Consider the following 21,517-nt stretch of genomic DNA (forward strand, 5'->3'; position numbering starts at 1 on the left):
TTGATGATGAAGGAACTGGAGGCTCTAAAGTACTGTCAAGGTATAGTGTCTGTGAATATCGCAATTTTAACACAAACGAAAAGAATATGGCAGAAGATGAGGCGAGACCGCGCGACATCTGGGTCTTGGGCGCGATGCCCATGTTGTGTATATGGAGAGGAAGGCATACGCTGGTAGTCTACGTCACAGAACCGAAGGAGCAATCCAGGAACAACTTGGAGACTGCATATCACATTCTTAATTCTCTTGAACTGTCGAGCAACACATTCATCAGCAAGTCCAGCTTCGATATCAGCGGATCACCACTCTCGACGAAACCGCCATTTATCTCATGCCTGCGAGCCCATCTCCACTATGGGTAGACGAGACACGCTTACGGCTATTTGTTACCTCTCGCACTACTACACCTCGAAATGGATCATTAAAAAAACGCAACTAACAAATTACCTGCGTTGATACCGATGCTGATGCTCATCAAACTTGTCCGCCAAACCCGCCATCTTGCGCAACACCGTCTTCACAAACCGCGCAATCTTATACCGCTTCTTCTCTTTCTCCAGCGCACTCAGCTGCCGAGAGCGCGTGGCACAATCGTCGGAGTCCCGGGATGATGGGGGCAGCGGTGGAAGCGGCTTGTTCGTGTCCATCTTCAGCGACACGTGTGTCAAAGAAGAATGCATGGAAGGGTTGTAGAAGCGCTGTGGAGGGGAACCGTTCGGGTACTGCTGCTTCTGTGCCTCGGGGTGCGAGTGCACCGCGGAGTTGACGCGGAAAGATGTCGTCAGACCACCGGACTTGTACGATACCGTCATGCCCTCGGGCTTGGTGGTGGTGTACACCGCATCGCGCGCACCGCGGGTCTCGATATCGCGGGCAGTGCGATACGTCGTCGTTGGTGCTGCTGATGGCGCAGGTGCAGAGCGGTGCGTCTTTGCTGTCGAGACGGAGCGTGAGGTAGCATGGACTTGGGGCATTCGGCTCTGCGGATGCAGAGGGACTCGATAAGGTAGAGATGGGAGTGAGCGGCTTGGAGGAGGGAAAGGAGGGGGCTGGGTGATATCGATGGTGTGCGAGGCGCCGGGGTGGATGACTGAGTCGTGGCGCGAGGGGTGAAAGTGGTGGTGTGGTTGTGGCTTCAAATGCGCCTCGGCGTGTTGCTGATTCGATCCTGCGGTCTTGGGGGCTTGCTTGATATCCACCGTGTGTCGTGGAGACGCGGGTTGGGACGGTGCAGGGGTCGTTGACGGGACGCAGGGCAGCTTCTTGTTCATGCCGTTGCGGTACGAGACCTCCACCTCACCATCTGCGCCGAAGTCAACAAACATCGTACCCGAGCTGTTGGGGCGCGGCGACTCTGCGTCCGAGGCAGACATATTCCACGCCATGTGCTCATCGATCATGGTGAATAAGTCGACAGTCCTCTCCGAATACTTGGATGGCATTGGCCCAGCAGCTCGCAGCTCACAATGGGGCGCTTCAGGGCTACGATCAGACTTTTGCAACGGCCGGCGAGGCTTCAGCTGGCGAGGCAGCATCTTCATTACGTCTGCTCTGCGCTCCCGATCCTGACCATGAGGCTTGCGAGGTGCCTCCGGTACAGAACGGGCACCACCTGGAACGTCCCGAACTGCGTTTTCCTGGCTATGTGCGATGTGGTATGGCCGACGAGGCCTAGCCTGCTGAGACATCGTCGGCGGGCGTGCCATGCGGTCGCGCTGTGTCGCTTCGCACATCGGTGTTCTGAGTAGCTTGGCTTTGGTTGGACTCGATGTGCGGTTGAAAGGATCTTTCTTTGTTGGGCTTGAGAGACGAGAGATGTATTGCGAGAGGGGTACTCGTGAAAGCCTGGTCGCCGTACTATGCAGTGAAATGGTTGGCAGAGTGTGAGTGCGCATTGTTGGGATGCTGGCATTGTGTGCGCGTCTGGGGTCGACATCATGGGATCATGAAGTAAGGTGTTGAGGTTGCGATACACTTTGATGTATAAATCCCTGATGTTGTGAGTGAGTCGATGTGTGATGAAGTTGGGCACTGTCGTGTTATGAGGAAGACTAACCGACAGGGTTGGCCCAGCATGTAGTGGAGCGAATTTCCATAGCAACACCAAAAGTTGGTCACGAAGTAGAAACGACTGAACAGATATCTAGAACGCAAGACAATCATTGTAAAACAGATCTAATGCATCTACATTAGCGAATTAAGTACTGGAAATCCCCATCGTAGCTCCCCTCCACATGCAGCCTAAATGCATCGTGAACGCGCATACACAGGCGAAACCAAAGCTCGAGTACAAATTGGAGCAGAACATGTCAAACAGAGAAGCAGAAATGGTATAGACCAAACAGAGCCAACTCCGTATGACGAACAATAGACAGAGAAAGGCAGAGCCGCACGGCATCCGAACCCTCGGGTATATCAACGAGCACCAAGGTCACTTGCAAAGACCTTCAATGTACGAGAAGAATCACAGCCAGCTTAGTTCTTGCTGGAGAACTTGTCCTTGAGCTTGCCGAAGAACGATCGCCTCTTGCTCTTCTTGTCGGTGGTGGCAGAATTGGATGCAAGGCTCTGGCTGCCTGGGGTACCCTTCGGGGAGACGTCGGAGTCCTTACGGTCCTTCTGAGGTGTCTCGGGCGCGGTCAGGCCCTGGCTGGTAGTGCCGGTTGTGCCAGTCTCAGTGCCAGTGGTGACGGTTGGCTGCTTCTGCTCGAGTGTGGTAGTCTTGAAGATACCCTCCTTGTCGTCCTTGGCCAGCTCAGCAGCCGCCTTAGTGGCATCAGTCTGAGCAGCGGAAGCAGCAGGAGCGTTAAGGCCTTCGTTCTTCGATGCGGATGTTGTGTCGGTTGTGCTGGAGACAGCGGGCTCGACAGCCTTGGAAGAGGTGGTAGGCTCAGTCGACGTGGTAGATGCAACAGCAGTAACGACCGTGGCGGGCATGGTAGCAGCCTTGGTAGCCTCTGTCTGAGCAGGTTGGGAAGCAGGGGCGTTCAGACCACCGGTAGCAGTTGTGGAGGGTGTATCGGTGGTGCTAGAAAGAGCGCGGTTGATCTCCTCCTGCGTAGCCGGCTTGTAGTCGGTCGAAAGCGGGTAGGAGTTCTCAGACAGCTTGGGAGCAGATGTGCTGGCGCCAGGAGCAGTAGTGGCGGTAGCAGCCGAAAGAGTAGGAGCAGGCTCGCCACACTCGTTGGTCTTCTTGACCTGGCTCAATAGCTCAGACTCAAGTTCCTTCTTCTCAGCAACAGCCTCGGCGTTAGCAGCAGCCTCAGGAGCAGCATGGGCCTCCTTCTGGCTCTCAGCAACGACTGAAGGAACAGAACGATCCGGAAGCTCGGTCTTGTGGCCAGATGTGGCGGCGTAGGCAGCGCCTCCTACCAGAGCTGCGGCCCCTGTTACGGCGGCAGCGGCAGCAATCACGGGAGCATGCTCACCAGACTCGTCAGTCTTGGAAACAGACTTGAGCAGCTCAGACTCGAACTCCTTCTTGTCGTGAACAGCGAGGGGGTTCGCAGCAGCCTCGGGGCTTACGTGGGCCTCGCGCTGGCTGTCGGAGACAAGGGCGGGGATAGCGACCGAAGGCGCAGGCTCGCCGTGGTCTTGCGACTTGGGCACTGAGCTCAGAAGTTCCTGCTCAAGCTTCGATTTCTCGCTGACAGCCTCAGGGTTCGCGGCGGCCTCGGGACTGGCATGGGCCTCCTTCTGGCTCTCGGCGACGACAACGGGAACGTCACCTGCAGCGCTGGAGCCAATGGTCGAGCCGTTGAGACCAGCAGCGCCAAAAGTCTTGTCCTTCGCGAGCTGCGCGTTCTCGGTTGCCGAAGCGGAGTTGTCCAGACCAACGGCTGCAACAGCCTTGTCCTTGGCAGCATACGCGTTGTCGGCGGCCTTGTCCAAACCGGTCGCCTGAGCGGTCTTGTCTTTAGCAAGGATGGCGTTTTCGGTCGCGGTGGCGTTCTTGTCGAGGCCGGCGGCATCGAGTGTCTTATCCTTCGCAAGATAAGCGTTGTCGGTCGCAGTAGCATTCTTATCAAGGCCAACAGCGTCAAAGGTCTTGTCCTTTGCGAGGTAGACATTGTCTGTCGCAGTCTTGGAGCTGTCAAGACCAACAGAATCGACGGCAGTGGCTCCAACAGCAGAAGCGGTCTGGCCGATAGTGGCGTCCTTGTCGAGACCGACAGCCTCTGCGGTCTTTTCCTTGGCGGCGTAAATCGCGCCAGCGAACAGGCCGGCACCTACGGTCGCAGCAGCGGCAACACCGCCGGCGGCTGCGCCAACGCTCTCGCCGATACTAATAGACTTGTCGGCCTCGATGGTAGGGGCGTGGTCGTTCTCGGCATCGGTCTTGACAGGAACAGTCTCTTTGAGCTCCTGCTCAACCTCCTTCTTGTCAAGGACAGCCTCGGAGTTGGCAGCGGCCTCAGGAGCGAAGCCAGCCTCCTTCTGACTCTCGGTCACAACCTCGGGTACGCCCCTGGGCTCCTTGGGGACCTGGCCAGCAAGAGCAGCGGTGGAGCTCAAAGGAGCAGCAGACTGGATGTGGACACCAGTGTCCTTCTCAATCTTCGCATCCACACCCATTGGCAGGCTAGACTCTGGGACTAGGGAACCAGTCTGGACCGGCAGGTTGAACATGCCGCCTGACCTTTCGGCCTGGGGGGTGATGGCGACAGGAGGAAGTTGAGGCGCCTGCGAGTCCGACTTGTGGTACGAGGCTTCGTCAGTCTTGGCGGTGCTGCTGATGGTGTTGGAGGTCAAAGTGCTAGGGTGGGGGACCTTCTCGCCGGGGGCAAGGTGGATAGGGTTGCCAGCGCCAGCAGTTGCGGGAATAGGCGCAGCGCTGACCGTAGCATTCTCATCCTCCTCAGGCTCGCCCTTGAGGTTGACTGTGGAGTTTACCGTGTTGCCGGTCAATGTGCTTGCAGCAGGGACGTGCTCCTCAGGCGCAAGCTTGATTGGGTTGCCCAGACCTGCAGTAGCAGGAATGGGGTTGATGAACTGGCGCTGCTCGGTGCTGGGTGTGGGCGTCATGGGGAACGCGCCGGGGATGGAGTCATTAGATTTGCTCTTCTCAAGATCCTTCTCCTTGGGAACGGCGCCGGCGAGCGCTGCTGTGGACGACTGCGGCGCGGCGGAGGAGAGTGTGTGCGCTGGCTCCTCTACGATGTCCGCAGGCAGCAGGATGTTGTTGACAATGCCATTGCCGTCGTCCTCTTTGGGTGCACTCTCGTTGATACACCAGTTGCCGTTGACGACATACTGCGCACATGGATTAGAATGCGTTCAAACTGGAGGGCTGCCTGCAGCCGAGCTGAGCGACAGGCGCGTGTCGCAGCGCGAGCGTACCTTGAATTGTGTCTTGGTCTGGGGAAGCTCGACGGTCTTCTTGAAGACGCTGCCCTCCTTTTCTAGCTGGACCGTTTTCTTCCAGTCATCGAAGGTGCCGGTCACGTAAACGTCGTCGGCGTCGTGTTCCCTGCATGGCGTGTGAGTACAATGCGCGCACGCAGAAAAAGCGACCAGCTTACCATGTGAATGTGTATTTGCCCATGGCGGCGTAAGGATAGGCGTGCGATTGGGGTGCGAGGTTGCGCGGTGGGTGGGACCTTGTCTTGAGCGCAAGCAGCGAGGGGGTTGGGGAAAGCAGGAACAGGACTGAGGAGGCTAAGAACCAAGTGGCTGTGCTCGTGCGGCGCTTCCGTGAGCTAGTGTGACTTGCAAGTTGCAACAGGCTACGGCGACAAGATTAAAGGCTCTGCTAGACGAAACGAGTAGCCGCGCAGTTTCAAAGACGGGTGATATATGGAGATGTAGAATCGATGAGGCTTCAGCTCTGCGGCGACCTCCACGCTGCATGACAGACAGCTCTAGCTCACGCTTGGCGAGCGAGTCACCGCGTCGCTCGCGGAAAGCAGCAGCAGCATGTGCGATGACGGAATTTGGCAATCCTCCGCTGGTGGGCCTTGTTCAATTGCAGCTCCACTCTGACTACCCAGCGTTCATTGCCGTGTTTACTTGCTGTTCATTCGCCCACGACGTCGCTTTGACAGGTGGGAGCCAGCCCCGCCAGCTCGGAAGGAGAAGCTCGTGCGTCTCACGAGCGCGATGACGCACATCTATGGCCGAATCGCTGTCACGCCTTACAGCAGAAGCATTCTCCACGAAGAAGATCCAGCGTGTTGGGCAACCAGCAGACTTTGTGAAACAGCGTGGCTTGAAGCAATCGCCACACTGCCCTTCCAAACAGCGCGGCCTGCTCAACAGCGGAAGCCATCGTGTTTCTCCTGCGGCGGGTGTCCCAACATTCGGGCCTGCCACCACTGTGTAGCACACCGCCAACTGTAGACTCGCCAAAACTTCACACCGTAGCAGGCTTTCAGACCACTGACGAGGATTTCGAGCGCGTTCCATCACATCGTGCCGCCCCCACCGCCCGCACGAGGCGTAGGTCTCGTCAAGGAAGTGTTCGGTCGCTGATGAGAGGTACTTGGGCCCGGTGACATTAGAGCTATCGTGGGACGGCTATCACGGTTCCAAAGTGCCCCTTCAGCTCTGTCAACTCACGTGTGAGAGCTGCCCTCTCATCAACCTCTAGCTATGTTTCCTGCTGCTGCGCTTCAGATATGTCCGTCACCCATGAGCCCGTAGGTGGCGTGCAGCGTGCTTTGCTTCCTTATCGTGTGCGAGGGGCTATTGATTGGTGCATTCCATCAAGATGCGGTCACCCAGCCGTCAGTTCTAGACAGATGGAACGTACTGCCAGAAGCATCTTGTTGTGTCATAGCTGCAGATAGTTCCGTCAAGGTTCACATCAAGGCGAACATGTCGTGAACAAAAATCCTCTCCTGGAGCTCCTCTGCATGGCTCCGCTGCAGCTCGCCGCCTAGGCGCATGGGGCAGCGCGCAGTCCTGGTGACGCGGGAGCTACCTCGTAGGCGCAGCTCAGCGGCAGCTCTTGGTTTTGAGCTCAGTCTGCGACAGCTCCCAGAGCTTTGTCTTGGTGCATCGCGAGGAACACTGCAGGCTGATGCTCGGCCTGCCACAGCTGCATCGTGTGACGTGGTAGCATCCAATGCGCGTGAACCATGACTGCCAGCGTCCCTAGCTGTCTCGGCGGATGGCTACAGCTGCGCAGAAGCCGGCCGGGCAGCGCTTCGATTTCTAGAGCCCTTCTGGAAGATTGATCAGCCCCAGAAAGCTTGCCTTAAGCTCCAGTGCCTGCCCGCACCTGATGATCGCTCTTGCTGCAGCCTCTCCCCTCTTCTGCCCCAGATTGTCCTAGGCGTCATTGCGGCTGCACGCTCCACACGTCTCACCACCACTGACTAACGCCCATCGTGCAATTGCATCCTTCACGACTTGCCCCTCGTGCCTTGCCTCCCCTCCATCTGCGCACTTTCGCTGCGTTCCAGGCCTCGCAGCTTAACGCCGCCCATCCCTGCACCTCGCGAATCCGACGTCAAAGAGCTGCGCTCGACCCCTCACCACCCACCTCCCAATGTCCCTCCCTCCAGACTACTCAAATGAGATAGCCGCCCTCGACCGCGAGATCCTCAAGCACAAGCCCAACGACATCCTGCAGTTCTGTGCGAGCTTCTTCAACCGCCGCCTCGAGTCGCAGCGCGCCGAGTTCCTACTGTCGCAGCAGCATTCCAGCCAGCAAGGCCGTGCCGAGCACAGCTTCCCCGGCAACAATCCTTTCGGCACGTCTCCCAGCTCCGGTAGCTTCGCGAAGAGCCCAATGCAGCGCCTCGAGGAAGAAGAGGAGGGCGACATGATGGCCTCCCCCACCGCGTCCTCGTTCGCACAGGCCGAGTCGAACATGGTCCGTGGCGGCGACCAGGGCGAGAGCCCCTTTGGCAACTTTGGCAACTTCGGCGGCTTTGGAGGGTCCTCCAGAAACCAGGTCACGCAGATGCCACCAATTGCAGGCAGCAGCGCGCCCAGCAACTACAACGCCAACCGACGCGTGTCCGTGTCCGCCGAATCGCTCAACCCCACATCAGCAGACAACGACAACTTCACGGCCCCCTTCCACCCCAAGACAGAGGAGCAGGTGTCACGTCTGAGGTCGGCTGTCTCTGGCAACTTCCTCTTCTCGCACCTCGACGATGAGCAGTCCGCACAGGTACTGGGCGCGTTGCACGAGAAGCCAATACCGACCAAGGGCATCAAGGTCATTACACAGGGCGATGTTGGCGACTACTTCTACGTCGTGGAGAAGGGGTCTTTCGATATCCATGTCAACAAGTCTGGCAAGCTGGAGGCTGGCGTCGACGGACTGGGTGCGAAGGTAGGCTCTGTTGGCCCTGGTGGGTCCTTCGGCGAGCTCGCGCTCATGTACAACGCCCCCCGTGCTGCTACTGTCATCTCTGCCGAGCCATCGACACTGTGGGCGCTCGACCGCGTTACCTTCCGTCGCATCCTTATGGACAGTGCTTTCCAGCGACGACGCATGTACGAAGGGTTCCTCGAGGAAGTTCCACTCCTCTCCACACTCAATCAGTATGAGCGTTCCAAGATTGCGGATGCGCTTGAGACGAAGAAGTACCCGCCTGGCACGGAGATCATCAGAGAGGGCGACATTGGCGAGTCATTTTACATCCTCGAATCTGGTCAAGCGCAGGTCTATATTCGCGGCAACAACGCGCCCGTTAAGACATACCAAAAGGGCGACTACTTCGGTGAGCTCGCTCTGCTAAACGACGCGCCTCGTGCCGCATCTGTGATCAGCGAGACTGAGGTCAAGGTTGCAATGCTCGGCAAGAATGGTTTCCAGCGACTACTCGGTCCTGTTGAAGGCATCATGAGGCGGAACGACCCCAGCAAGCACGAGGTAGACGACGTCGATCCCCTCTCAAGGACTCCAGCTTAGTATGATGCACGAGATGACCTTGGACCATGAGTGGAGGAGTGCAGATCTCAGTAGCGAAGGAGCGTGTTGGTCGCTCCTGCTTCTCGGCGTTTTTCGCATGTATTCCTACTCTTCCTACTGTCACTAAACGATGGTTGCCCGTGGCGAAATAGTGGCGCCTTGCTTCTGAGCAGAGAATGGGCTTAGTGAGCTGATTTGTTACCTATAATCCAACTACACACGAATGAAATAAACAAATAACAATGCTCGCTCTTGCTGTGATTTCGAATGCACTGAAAACTCCTGCTCAAAGTGACGTCAGATGTTTACGTCTGTGCGCTGGCAAGGGTCAGCCCCACCGCTCGACACGTCAACATCAGCTTCACATCATTACAGATGCTGTCTACCTGTGCACGGCCTTTGAGATTTTGTTTTCACTGATGAAAGGGAACGATGAATGCTGTGGACCACAGCGAGACGACACAACGCACTGGACACTTTTTTAGTTCCTTGGGAGTCGGAGTCAGCTTACGATTTGCTGTCTATTCATCCATGACTACACGAAGCTTTGAGAAGCCACTTCGCTGAGCGAGTCAAGTACCGAGGATTGATACCACTCACTACCGGCTTCAGCTCCGAAAGACCGGGTTACTAGGCTGCTCGCCTAGCTATGCTAAAGGCTGTGAAGAATAGGACTTTGAGGCATCCGAGGTCACCATGCAAATTGATATCTGCAAAGAGTCATGCCTGGCGATTATGAAGGCTCGGCTGAAAACGATCCTGATACATACTACAAATGGGCGGCAGACGCGGGACATGGCTCATTTTATGGTCACAATTCAAGCTTGCGTTTCCGACACTGCATCGTACCGCCGATCTCACCGCAGAGCTGCGGTGCATTCGTACAATGTAAAGAATTTTCCACGATTCCAAGAAGCATCAAGCGAACCGAGTCATATCCCAGCAGTCGCGCTCAGCTTCGAAACGCGGTGTGCTTACATCCACTAACACGCGTACAACGGGCATTGGCCACCGAAACGGCAAATGGGACAACCTAAAATATCTTTTCGAGGATTATGTCATCTTGCCCGAACATAGCTTTGCAGACCTGAGCAATTCCAGGCGGCCGCACCCACGAATCTCCAAGTGGCCACTGCAGTACGAGATTGTCAGTCTGTCGCTCAACCTCGAGGCTCAAGCTCCAACTGACTATCCGAGTACGTATGCAACGGTTTCAGAACTCTACCTAAAGCTGTCCGGGATTAAAACTCTTCGACACCGTTAAGATGAGGTCAGCGTGTCATAACGCTCACCTGTATGACTACAATCGCGTCTCGATCTTACAAACGTTGGCAGGAAACGTCAGCCACGCCAAGCAAGCTTGAGGCTACCCTCCACCAGCATTGTTCGGTACATGTCAGGAACAAGCTCCCGCATACTAATCCATTGTGGTAGCTCATATGGGTCTTTCAGCTATGACAGCATACGTTACTGTTGGTGGATGACCTGTGGCGCAATGCCATTCTTGAGCTTGCAGACCGCCAGCGGCCTGCCCTAGAATCCTCAAACCGAATTTCAAGTCCCCACTGAGCATGTGGCTTGAGGGTGCAACCGGCCTACCCGCTATCTACTGCGCTGTTAGAGACAATTGACGGATGATCCCTGCGGTTGTCTACGTGTCGGAGTCATGGGGCTATGGAGGACGGACAATGCCTACGACAACAACCTTTCAGCGTGGCTGATCTCTATGAAGTCTTCCGTAACGAATCAAAATTATCTCACTCTCAAATCGGCGCCTTCAAAATCATCACTTCTGTCGCCATTTATTGTGCACGCATCTGCTTGCAGAGTAAAGCATTTTCACTCATCTCCAAGGGCTCAGGAAGTTGACACGCTTTCACTGCACCAGGCAAGGATCTGCCATTCGACTATTGCCGAAGTCGGCTCATCGAGTTGTTGAAGTTCACCATCTAACAGCAGTTCAAGGGCAGTATATGCGCGAATCATTCGAAAAGTTTTAAGGCTTTGATCGTGGCATCTCCATCACTCTTTGACTATCGTCGAAGATTCTTTGTACGACTGGAACGAGTCTCTTGTGTCATTTTGACCCTTAAATACTCCTCACTATGGCGTCACCGAACGAGCCTTCGTCATCAAGGAGAAGACTTGGGCGGAGGCGACAGCCTCCACTCGAACCTGGACCAGCTCTTCGATTTGTCGTGGCCAACCATCCAGATCATTTCAGAGCTGGCAAGACGATGCGACATGTTCGGTCCCATGTCATGTACAAGCACCGAACTGAGCGAGAAACAGCCTCCAGTGAGCGCCATGATACAGACCTATACAGAAGCGCCTCAGCATCCGCATCAAGCACTGAAAGTCCTGCCCTGACCGGCTCGGATGCATCTGCTAGCGAATTAGACTACCTTGCGCCCGCTCAGTCGAAACCTCGAAGTGGGACCTGGAGTGGGCCTTTACCACCCGAACCCATACCTTACACACTCACGCCATCCGGATTACGAAGCTTGATCCATCACATAATATCATCGACACAAGGGACGTACTCTCGAAGTGCTCCTCTGACCTTCGAAGATGCTCCGGCGTTCCCCTTTCCAGGTCTATATAGCTCGTCCAGTGATCCTGTTAGCAGTCTGAGGTCACGGTATATCGACAGCTCTACCCTTTTCTGCCAAGGTATATCTTCAAGTCGCGTGGACTACAATTTGCTGATCCAGAGGTAGACAGGCAATGGATGCGAGCCATCTGCGCCGACCAGATGTCATTCCTCAGCCATGTCAGCGTCTCGAGCGTCTATCAAGATCTCGCAGACGGTCTCTGGCAGGATAGCGGTACAACTGTGCGAATCAAGACACATGCCCTCAGCACGATCGCAGGTCAACTCGAGTCAAACGATGCCACAATCTTGAGCATATTGCACTTGCTGTTGAGCGAAGTTGGAGGCGACGAGACGGCGTTCAGCGTTCACTACCGGGGACTCCAAGGCCTCATCCACAAGAGAGGTGGTTTGAGCCAGCTAACATATCATCTTGCGACCTATGTCGTATTGTAAGTCTTCCCCAAGTAGACGACATGCGAGATTTCACATCAAGTCAGATACAAGACCAGACTTCCATCAAGAGCTCTTGGAAAGACTGTTGTTGAACAATGAGCAAGACTAATTGGGGCGGTGCTGACATACGCAGGCATCTGACGACCTTGGCTATGCTCAAGCGACTACCCGAGCTGGCTCCACATCCCACAAGTAATCTGACCCTTCGACACACGCGGCAGTCTTACCCATGCGCGTCGCCTCTATACGCGCTGCATGGAGAATTTACTTCTCTCGGTAACAGCTGCTCGACACAAACGCTGGAGATCATTATCGACATGTCCAATCTCACGCAAGCCTTCACACACCAGCATCAGGGCGTCACTAACTTCGTCCCAACTCCTCAGTACCACGAGATCTACTCTCATCTCCACCGCTCTCCATCAGCGCAGGACATAGACTGGATCCACGAAAGCACCCGTCTGGCCGCACTCATATACACGCACGCCATCATCCATCACACCACCTTCACGTCCGCAGCAAACATATCACACCAAGATCCCACCATGGGCAACACGACGGTACTCCATGCACTCCTCAGTGCGGTCGATCACACAGACGCCATTGGCTGCTGGGGTTCCATGCGCGGAGTCTTCCTCTGGGTGTGTCTTATTGGCGGCGCAGCGTCGTGGGGGTCAGACAACCCCGAAGTTGGGTTTGTGTCGCCGCAGATGGCGTGGATGAGGAAGTGCTTTTCGTTCTGGGCGATTAGGGCGGTGGTGGGTGTCGGGTTCGAGTTCGCGGATGGCACGATGGAGGGGCTGAGGATGGGGTTGAGGATTAGGAATCTACTGGATGAACGAAACTTGTGATAGAGGGGTGGATATACGGCTTGGTCTCTAAAGGAGGAAGGGGGGTTGGACCGGTTGGTACGCTGTGCGAGCTGCGGGTCAGCTGCGATGATGGTGTGTTGGTTGACTCTATGCTTACGTAGGACGTATGCGCAGAGCAAATCGCATTTGAAAGTTGTTGATTTCGCCGTCGGTTGTGCATAGAACTCACAGGAGGGATTTGAGCGACGAGCAAGATCTACTGATGGGTATGCGACATTAAATCCTTCCACACCATCATCCATCCATGAATTCATCACTACCGACCAAGCAACAACACAATCACCTCGACCTCACTATTTTAAGCAAGAACCAAGCGTGAACCAGAGCCGCGTTAGCCCAGGGTCATTTGCCCTTCGACTTATTCACTGACCTCTGCTCTCTGCCTGTTCTACTGGACGACAGCTCGGCATCGCGGGTGCGCTGCTAGCTTGGGACAGCACGATAATTTTACGTTGCTTTGGTCCTTGTAGTACGTAATTCTCTTCTTTCTGTTCTATTAGCGGCTGATGGACATGCTCCAGTGTTGCGACGAGTTTGGAGACGTGAACTCAGCACGTTATGTTGTAAATGCACGAGGAGATGGGAATTGACTGCGGTGTCCAAGTCGAACACCATCAAGGCAGTGGCATGTTTGCAAGACAGTGGGGTTGATGAGTGGAGGTTATATATGTCATTACCAGCTATCGTGAATCGTAAATATGCAAGCAAGCGCGGCGTACCATCAGCTATCTGTATGAGCCACCCGTTGAACGCCATGTGAGATACCGAGCCGATCCAAACCAGGGTGTGTGCGCACTGTCAACGCCGATAATCCTGTAAATGACTGAAGTTTCCATCGAGGGTTATGAGATTCCTGCTCCTCCTACTGTATACCGAAATGCCGAAACCCAGGAAGTGAAAAGAAGAGTGATATAATTGTCGAGTGGAAGACAGCATGTCTGTTTAGGCGACTATGAAGAAAGACTCCGGCAGAGCGGTGAGGGCAAAGACGGTAAAGACAGCGCCAAGTGTAGTGGCAGGTACCATGATCTTCGCTGCGTTGAGAGCTCTCCTGAGGACGCTCTTAGGCTGAGCAATAGGGCGTTGTGGCTGAGGCGCGACCTGCTCGACGGTGGGAACGGCGGCTTCTGGGACAGCGCCCTCCACTTCAAGTTCTGTAGTCTTTTTCTCAACACTCACCTCAGTCTCTTCATTGAATGCACTGTTCGCGCTGCGCTTGCGGCTGTTAATCGAAGTCGGCGTTGGTGGCTGCTCATCAACGATCTCGGGGTTAGAGAAGCCGATTATGCGCGTTGAACATGTCGCTAGTGCAGAGGCTGCAGCGGCGATTTCGGAAGACACTGTGTGAGGTGGCGTCTGGACGCAATCTGCAGCTCGCTGAAGGGCGGGCACGAACTCAAATGGTTGAGCGCAGATCCCATGAGCGGAACCACCAAGAGGAGCCCAAAAGGGCATGTCTGAGGGCGCGCCCAACTTGCAAGCTTGTTCCTCATGCGAAGGTTTATCCCAGACCCTCTGTCGCTTCTGAGAAGGTCGTGGGGGGAGTGGAGGTCCGATGGTGCTATCGTACATGCTCCTTGGGAAAGTGGCGTGGTTGTCGACACCTTGCCATGCTGGAGGAGAAGTTGTTTGGAATCGAGGACAGTCGAAGGCAAGCACATGAGCTCCCTCCATAGCTGCCGAGTAGTCGAGCGACGGCTGATCTCGCTCGACTGGCGTCGCCTGGACTTGCACAACTTCGTCGACGTACTGGGCTGCTTGAACAAGCGGTGACTCTGGATTGTATTCGGGAGCAATGTCAACACTTGCAGCATCGCTGTCATCGAAGTCGTAAGCATTGCTGTCAGCGACATCTTCTTCCTCGACCAAAGACGAGGTGTCGATCTCGAGAACCTCATCGTCTAGCGGTGCCAAAGTCACGTCGACGTTGTCCTCAGAAAGCCCTGCCTCCTCTTCGTGCTCGTCGTACTCGTCGTTCTCTGAAGCGGCATCGGAGTCATCGAGAATGAGCGGGTCGAGTTGGCTACCGCGGCCTGACTGGGCGAGGACGTCCTCTTCCTCAGACTCGGCCTCGGGAACAGTGAAGCCGCGTGAGAAGGGCTCGGCGTTAGAGAGCTCGGCGTTGAATGTGTATTGAAAAGCAACGAAGTAACCTGGACATGGTCAGCGACTTGGTGCATCGATGTATTGTAGCTCAACTTACTCTCATTACGATTCACGTTCACACCGAACTGTAGCCTGTCGCCGTTGAACAACCGCTTGGGAGTGTGAGGCACAAGTGGGGTGCCGTTGACATGGGTACCGTGCATAGATTTGGCGTCAGTGATGTAGACCTGCGGGGTGCCAGAGATCACGTTTGCGGTCAAGATAGCATGCTCACGAGAAACCACAGGGCTGTCGATGTACACGTTGTTTTTCGCAGGTAGCAGATAGCCTTTGGAGATATTCTTGGAGGCACGGCCGATAGCGAATTCGGAGTTGAGCTCTAGGTCAAATTCGCGAGTCTGGTGTGCGTCGTAGCCCTCCTCCTGCCTGAGGACTATGTGGAAGGCTAGAGATGATCAGCACGTGAGCGATGATGAGACAACCTTGAGTTTTTGGCAGTGCTTACCGCTAACCATCGTGATGGTGGTGTGGGGGGAAATTGTGGCAGCACTCTGTACAGTAAGATCAGGAGATCTGTTCGTGTTGGGTTGTTGCTCAAAGAGAGGTACGGCAACAGTGAGTACCTGGGCGGGGCCGAGCTATAAGCGGGGCGTTGCAGCTTGGACTTTGGGCCAGGAGGGGGTGGTGTCGAAGTGGTGACGAAGTGAAGTTCGGGTGGTTCAGTGATCCAGGGACGGAAGTCAAGCAATCTGGAGACGAAGGTGAGACAGCTTGGCCTTCTCCTTGGGGCGGGGCCAGGAGTGAATGTCGTGGTTGTTGCCTCTGGGGTAGCTGTCCATATCGGGCTTATCAGCTGCCGCGCTAGACAGGGATGGCGCCTCTTGCGCGGGTGCCCCACCCAAGTTTTTGTCTTCGCGACTGAAGTTCGCCTTGAACAAGAGTTGCGCCTCGTAACATGACTCACGCCGACACGACCATGCGCGATATCGACGAAGGCCGCCGGTAGCAGAAGACGACAGAAACCCGAAGCGACGAAATTCCACCCGCCGCCATGGCCGACGCCGCGCACAACTACGCTGTTAAGCAGCAGGTGGTGGACAAGATCCCCGCGCGCATCAAGCACATCCAGTTCGGCATATAGTAGGGCTGACCACGCATGCGTACGCCGCAGGATGCATAGTAACAGCTTTCAGCTCCAACCAGGACATCGTCAACCAGGCCGTCCTCGAAGTCTCGGACCGCAATGTCTACGACCTCACCCCCGCCGCCGACAACACGCGCACCCTCACGGCCAACGGGCCCATGGACATCCACATGGGAATCTCGAGCAAGACGGGGAAATGCGGAACATGCGGCGAGGGCCTCGACAAGTGCAACGGCCACTTTGGCCACATCAAGCTTGCGCTGCCGGCGTTCCATGTTGGGTACTTGAAGCACATCATCGAGGTGCTCAACTGTATATGCAAGGACTGTTCGCGGGTGCTGCTGGACGAAGTCGAGAGGCGGAGGTACTTGCGCAGCATGCGCCGGCCGGACATGGACACCCTGCGGCGGAGTGCTGTCTCGAAGAGGATCCTGGACGACTGCCGCAAGAAGAAGACATGCCCATACTGCAATGCGCTGCAGGGTACCGTCAGGAAGGTTCCGGGCCACCCACTGAAGATCATCCACAACCGCTATGACGCGTACAACCGATCGACCGCGAAGACGAAGAAGGCTCCAGCCGGCAAGATCGAGTTCGATCAGTCTTTTGACACAGCAAAGTCGGCCAACCCCGAGCTCGACAAGCACCTGAAGAAAGCCGCCGACGATATGCACCCCCTGCGCGCCCTCAATCTGTTCAAAAAGATCTCGCCAGAAGACTGTGAGCTGCTAGCTATGATACCGGAAGACGCGCGGCCGGAGATGTTGATCTGGGAGTACATGCCTGTGCCACCCGTGGCGCTGCGACCTTCAGTCATGCAGGAAGGTGGAGCCACAGAGGATGACGTGACAAACAAGATCGGAGACATCTGCCAGATCAGCAGTATCATCAGGGCTGGGCTTGCGCGAGGATTTCCCTTGCAAATCCTCATGGAGCAGTGGGATTTCCTGCAGCTGCAGATTGCCATGTACATCAACAGTGATGCGCCCGGTCTAAAACAGCAGGGTTTGCAGAAGACCATGCGTGGTTTTTCACAGAGATTAAAGGGCAAGGGTGGACGATTCCGCCAGAACTTGTCCGGAAAGCGTGTTGATTTCTCAGGCCGTACTGTCATCGGTCCAGATCCCAATCTGAGTATCGAAGAAGTTGCCGTGCCAGAACGTGTGGCGAAGAACTTGACATACCCCGAGAAGGTGACCAGGTACAACATCGAGAAGCTGAAGAAGCTCGTACTCAATGGTGCCAACAAGTACCCTGGCGCGAACTACATTCTGAAAGATGATGCAGAACGACAGCCGACTCGTGAGCGCTCGAAGATCTCCCTGGCCGCACTCACAAAGCACGATCGGAAAGGTGAACGCTTAAAGAGACCTGCCGAGAATCTTAGAATCGGCGACATCGTGGAGCGACATATCGAAGACGGCGACATCGTATTGTTCAACCGTCAACCGTCCCTTCACAAGCTTAGTATCCTCAGTCACAGGGCGAAAGTACGACCATGGAGAACATTCCGTCTCAACGAGTGTGTCTGCAATCCCTACAACGCCGATTTCGATGGTGACGAGATGAACTTGCATGTTCCACAGACCGAAGAAGCGCGCACAGAAGCCACTGAGCTGATGGGCGTCAAGTACAACATTGCCACACCAAAGAACGGAACACCTATCATCGCCGCCATCCAGGATTTTATCACAGCTGCGTTCTTACTCAGCAACAAAAGCAACTTCTACGACCGACGGACATTTTGCCAGATCGTAAACTACATGTTCAACGGAGACGGAGCGTACGACCCTGACACAGGCAAGACCTTGCCCATCGAGATTCCGCCTCCGGCTATCTGGAAGCCGCAAGCGCTCTGGACTGGAAAACAGGTCTTCAATATCCTAATGAGGCCTAACAAAGAGTCGAGAGTCCTTGTTAATCTTGAAGCTGCGAACAAGATGTTCAAGCCAAAGGCTGGTGTGCCGCACGACCTCAGCGACAACGATTCGTACTTGGTCATTCGCAATTCGGAAGTAATGTGCGGTTGCATGGACAAGGCGACTGTAGGTGACGGAAAGAAGGACTCGGTCTTCTACGTCATGATGCGTGACTTTGGACCTCAACATGCGGTGCAGGGTATGAACCGATTGTCAAAGCTATCTGCCCGTTGGCTTACCAATAATGGCTTCTCCCTTGGTATCAGCGATGTCACTCCAGGAGAGAAGCTGATGCAGAAGAAGCAAGCATTAGTCGTCGAAGCCTACAGGCAGTGCGACAAGATCATCAGCGACTTCCAAGAAGGCAAGTTGCAGCGTGATCCTGGTTGCGATGAAGAGAAGACCATGGAGAATAGGATTGGTGGTATCTTGTCGAATGTTCGCCAAGCTGCTGGTGAAATCTGTTTCGAAGAGCTCAGCAGATGGAACTCTCCGCTTCTCATGGCCAAGTGTGGTTCGAAGGGTTCCAACCTCAACGTCTCCCAGATGGTTGCTTCCGTCGGTCAACAAATGATTGGCGGTGCGCGTGTCGCAGACGGCTTCCACCACCGGACATTGCCTCACTTCCCGAAGGCAGCGCGTCAGCCTGCTGCTAAGGGTTTCGTCAGCAACAGTTTCTTCTCAGGTCTGACGCCATCCGAGTTCATCTTCCACGCTATGAGTGGTCGTGAAGGTCTCGTCGATACCGCGGTCAAGACGGCCGAAACTGGTTACATGAGTAGACGATTGATGAAGTCACTGGAAGATCTGTCCGCATCATACGACGATACAGTCCGGAACTCGTCAGGAACCGTCGTACAGTTCCAATACGGAGATGACAATCTGGATCCCGTCGACATGGAGGGCAAGGCGAAGCCTGTCAACTTCGACCGCACATTCTCCCACGCCGTGACATCGACCTGGAACAACGATGAGCCTACTCTTGTGCCGAAGGAGATTCGCGAGCATGTTCATGCAAGGATGAACACGGAGCGCAACAAGTACCCGCGATACAAGCTTGACGGCGTGACAAGGCTAGCCTTCAAAGACAACAGCGACTCTGGCATCGATCAGAAGGAGTCTATGCGTGATTTCCTGGACACTGTGGAGGACTACGTGGGCAAGAAGGCCTCCAAGCTCGAGACTACACTGCTATACCTGGGCGTTGCGGAACCGTCTCAGAGCCTTGAAAAGCTCTCCAACGAGGTTGCAGAGAAGTATAGTCTCGCTGACGGTATCGCAAAGATTTCTCAGAGCGCCCTAGACACGTTCATCGACCTCTGTCTCACCAAGTATCACCGCTCACGAGTCCAACCTGGTCACGCCGTCGGTGCTATCGGTGCCCAGTCCATCGGTGAGCCCGGTACTCAGATGACACTGAAGACTTTCCATTTCGCTGGTGTTGCTGGTATGTCCATCACCCAGGGTGTTCCCCGTATCAAGGAAATCATCAACGCTTCATCCACCATCTCCACGCCCGTCATTACTTGCGAACTTTCCAACAAGCTCTCTGAGTCCGCCGCGCGTATCGTCAAGGCCCGTGTCGAAAAGACCTTCTTACGCGACATCATCTCATACGTCGAAGACGTCTGGCATCCCAGCGGCGCCTACATCGCCATGCGCATCGACTGGGACACGGTGAACGCACTCTTCGTCGACATCCAACCGCACGACATCATCCACGCAATCAACAAGCACAAACCCCTCAAATGGGGCAAATCAGGCACCAGCGTCCGCATTTCGTCGAGCCTGATCCGCGTCGAAGTCCCCGACCCCAACGCCACCAAAAAGCGCCCCACGAAGAATGCCCGCAACCAGAAGGAATTCTTCGAGCGCGTGCAGCACGTCAAAGCGCTGATCCCCGATGTTGTCATCAAGGGGTATGCGGACTGCCAACGCGCCATCATCAAAAAGGACACCGCTCCCAACAAGAACGGCGTCTATGAATGCCAGCTTCTCGTCGAAGGCTACGGGTTCAAGGACTGCATGACCACGCCGGGAATCGAGCCGTACACCACCAAGTCCAACCATGTTATGGAGGTCCGCGATGTTCTCGGTATCGAGGCCGCGCGCTCCACTATCGTACGCGAAATCAGCTCCGTCATGGGCAACATGGATATCGACCCTCGTCACATGCAGCTACTTGCCGATGTTATGACTTTCAAGGGAGACGTCTATGGTATCACGCGTTTCGGCCTCCAGAAGACGAGGGACTCGGTGCTGCAGCTTGCCAGTTTCGAGAAGACGCCTGATCATCTGTTTGAAGCTGCGGCGAGGGGCAAGATCGATAGTATCGATGGCGTGTCGGAATGCATCATCATGGGTCAGAGCGTTAAGCTGGGTACGGGCGCTATGCAGGTTATCCGCCCGCTGGGGCTGACGACGGACGAGGTTAAGATCAAGAAAACCATGTTTGAGGATGGGTGGGACGCGTTATAGGTCGACGGTGGGAGGGGAGAGCGTGGGTGGGTCAGTGAAGGTTCGGAGACGTGCATAGCGGGTGTTCTGGAGCCTTTGTCCGTTTAAACGATCTTGACGCATAGCGGTAGTCGTTTGCATCATACACATATCAATAGCAAAAGTTAGCATCATGCCGCTGGCTCTTCCTTCGCACGCATGCCACCGTGCGCTAAATGAGCATCTCCGCCATATCACTGCCGTGGCGCCTCGCTTACCTTCCTGGCTGCGGCTGTGCGTCAACACTCAACCATCAAAATTCACCGCAAATCAGATAGGGCAACACGGAATACCCGTTTGCACTTCGACTTTGGATCTAAATAAGAAGAGCTTCCCGTTGAATAATGCAGCCTTCAAGGACTGTCGACTCCCGCCCTGCTTGTTCTGTTACCAGATGCCATCCTGAGATCTTTATGCTCCTCAATGCAGTAATACGTCCCTGCAATGGCTTACTGAAGTTGCCCGAATTGCTTGAGTGGCGTTTTCACCTGTATGCCTGATGGAGTGTGCCAAGATTCGAGGGGACACAGGTGTGATCGCAGCACCGCACAGTCACTACGATAACAAATGCTCAATACACTTGCACCTCGACTCAACATCATAGCCGAACCGCCGCAAAAGAGGTTCAAGATATCTCTGCCGACTCCCGCCCCGGTGACTGGGTTCTTCAATGTCGCAGCAGACGTAGCCGCTGTATGTATCGATGGAAAACTGCGCTGAGTTGCTTGCTAGCTAGAAGGCGACCATATATACATACCCTGAGACGTGCTAGTCCAAGATAGTCAACAGAGGTAACGACCTAGGCCTATAGGAATGGATTTCACCGCAACATTCAAGCTCTCTGGAGATATAGCGACTTTACATAGTCACTGAGAAGTTTACTGACCGTGGTGTAGAATTGCGCAACGAGATCTACGACCTTGCACACGAGGAGGGCTGCGTGACCCTCTGCAAGCAACCTGACCGGCTAACTAAGTCCTAGAGCAAAGAGCATGTGCGTCGCCAATACATGGATTTGACGCAGGTGTGCCGCCAGCTTCGCAAGGAATTCTTCCCATAGTG

General features: G+C 55.1%; 6 protein-coding genes across 6 annotated transcripts; 3 read left to right on the forward strand and 3 right to left on the reverse strand.

Moving 5' to 3' along the window:
- Positions 1-205: 205 nt before the first annotated feature.
- On the reverse strand, positions 206-2,185 carry M421DRAFT_342324 (uncharacterized protein). Its single transcript, XM_033589488.1, has one exon. It carries the CDS (start codon positions 1,893-1,895, stop codon positions 444-446), a length of 1,452 nt encoding a protein of 483 aa, XP_033451480.1. The 5' UTR covers positions 1,896-2,185; the 3' UTR covers positions 206-443.
- On the reverse strand, positions 2,010-5,816 carry M421DRAFT_417884 (carbohydrate-binding module family 48 protein). The gene is made up of 3 exons (XM_033591615.1): positions 5,523-5,816; positions 5,341-5,470; positions 2,010-5,253 (listed from the first exon to the last, which is right to left on the reverse strand). Exons 1-3 carry the CDS (start codon positions 5,543-5,545, stop codon positions 2,476-2,478), a joined length of 2,931 nt encoding a protein of 976 aa, XP_033451481.1. The 5' UTR covers positions 5,546-5,816; the 3' UTR covers positions 2,010-2,475.
- A 1,375-nt stretch (positions 5,817-7,191) lies between these two features.
- On the forward strand, positions 7,192-9,119 carry M421DRAFT_417886 (camp-dependent protein kinase regulatory subunit). The gene has a single exon (XM_033591616.1). The coding sequence runs from the start codon at positions 7,493-7,495 to the stop codon at positions 8,867-8,869; it is 1,377 nt and encodes a 458-aa protein (XP_033451482.1). The 5' UTR covers positions 7,192-7,492; the 3' UTR covers positions 8,870-9,119.
- Positions 9,120-11,536: 2,417 nt separating this feature from the next.
- On the forward strand, positions 11,537-12,959 carry M421DRAFT_342404 (uncharacterized protein). Its single transcript, XM_033589489.1, has 2 exons — positions 11,537-11,914; positions 12,052-12,959. Exons 1-2 carry the CDS (start codon positions 11,601-11,603, stop codon positions 12,767-12,769), a joined length of 1,032 nt encoding a protein of 343 aa, XP_033451483.1. The 5' UTR covers positions 11,537-11,600; the 3' UTR covers positions 12,770-12,959.
- Positions 12,960-13,446: 487 nt separating this feature from the next.
- M421DRAFT_417889 (uncharacterized protein) lies at positions 13,447-15,702 on the reverse strand. The gene is made up of 3 exons (XM_033591617.1): positions 15,402-15,702; positions 14,994-15,341; positions 13,447-14,943 (listed from the first exon to the last, which is right to left on the reverse strand). The coding sequence occupies exons 1-3, from the start codon at positions 15,409-15,411 to the stop codon at positions 13,733-13,735; spliced, it is 1,569 nt and encodes a 522-aa protein (XP_033451484.1). The 5' UTR covers positions 15,412-15,702; the 3' UTR covers positions 13,447-13,732.
- Positions 15,703-15,843: 141 nt separating this feature from the next.
- Positions 15,844-20,592, forward strand: M421DRAFT_417890 (beta and beta-prime subunits of DNA dependent RNA-polymerase). Its single transcript, XM_033591618.1, has 2 exons — positions 15,844-16,036; positions 16,090-20,592. The coding sequence occupies exons 1-2, from the start codon at positions 15,948-15,950 to the stop codon at positions 20,435-20,437; spliced, it is 4,437 nt and encodes a 1,478-aa protein (XP_033451485.1). The 5' UTR covers positions 15,844-15,947; the 3' UTR covers positions 20,438-20,592.
- The last annotated feature ends 925 nt before the right edge of the window (positions 20,593-21,517 follow it).

Source organism: Didymella exigua (assembly GCF_010094145.1).
Source record: "Didymella exigua CBS 183.55 unplaced genomic scaffold M421scaffold_6, whole genome shotgun sequence".
In the NCBI taxonomy this organism is placed as follows: Eukaryota; Fungi; Ascomycota; class Dothideomycetes; order Pleosporales; family Didymellaceae; genus Didymella; species Didymella exigua.

Coding starts and splice junctions, on each gene's coding strand:
- M421DRAFT_417884 (XM_033591615.1), bottom strand. CDS start 5,545: ATGGGCAAATACACATTCACATG. Junction 5,471..5,522: donor GGCAAATACACATTCACATG/GTAAGCTGGTCG, acceptor CACGCCATGCAG/GGAACACGACGCCGACGACG. Junction 5,254..5,340: donor AGACCAAGACACAATTCAAG/GTACGCTCGCGC, acceptor CCATGTGCGCAG/TATGTCGTCAACGGCAACTG.
- M421DRAFT_342324 (XM_033589488.1), bottom strand. CDS start 1,895: ATGCGCACTCACACTCTGCCAACCATTTCACTGCATAGTACGGCGACC.
- M421DRAFT_417890 (XM_033591618.1), top strand. CDS start 15,948: ATGGCCGACGCCGCGCACAACTACGCTGTTAAGCAGCAGGTGGTGGAC. Junction 16,037..16,089: donor CACATCCAGTTCGGCATATA/GTAGGGCTGACC, acceptor AACAGCTTTCAG/CTCCAACCAGGACATCGTCA.
- M421DRAFT_417886 (XM_033591616.1), top strand. CDS start 7,493: ATGTCCCTCCCTCCAGACTACTCAAATGAGATAGCCGCCCTCGACCGC.
- M421DRAFT_417889 (XM_033591617.1), bottom strand. Junction 14,944..14,993: donor GAACGTGAATCGTAATGAGA/GTAAGTTGAGCT, acceptor GACCATGTCCAG/GTTACTTCGTTGCTTTTCAA.
- M421DRAFT_342404 (XM_033589489.1), top strand. CDS start 11,601: ATGCGAGCCATCTGCGCCGACCAGATGTCATTCCTCAGCCATGTCAGC. Junction 11,915..12,051: donor CTTGCGACCTATGTCGTATT/GTAAGTCTTCCC, acceptor TGACATACGCAG/GCATCTGACGACCTTGGCTA.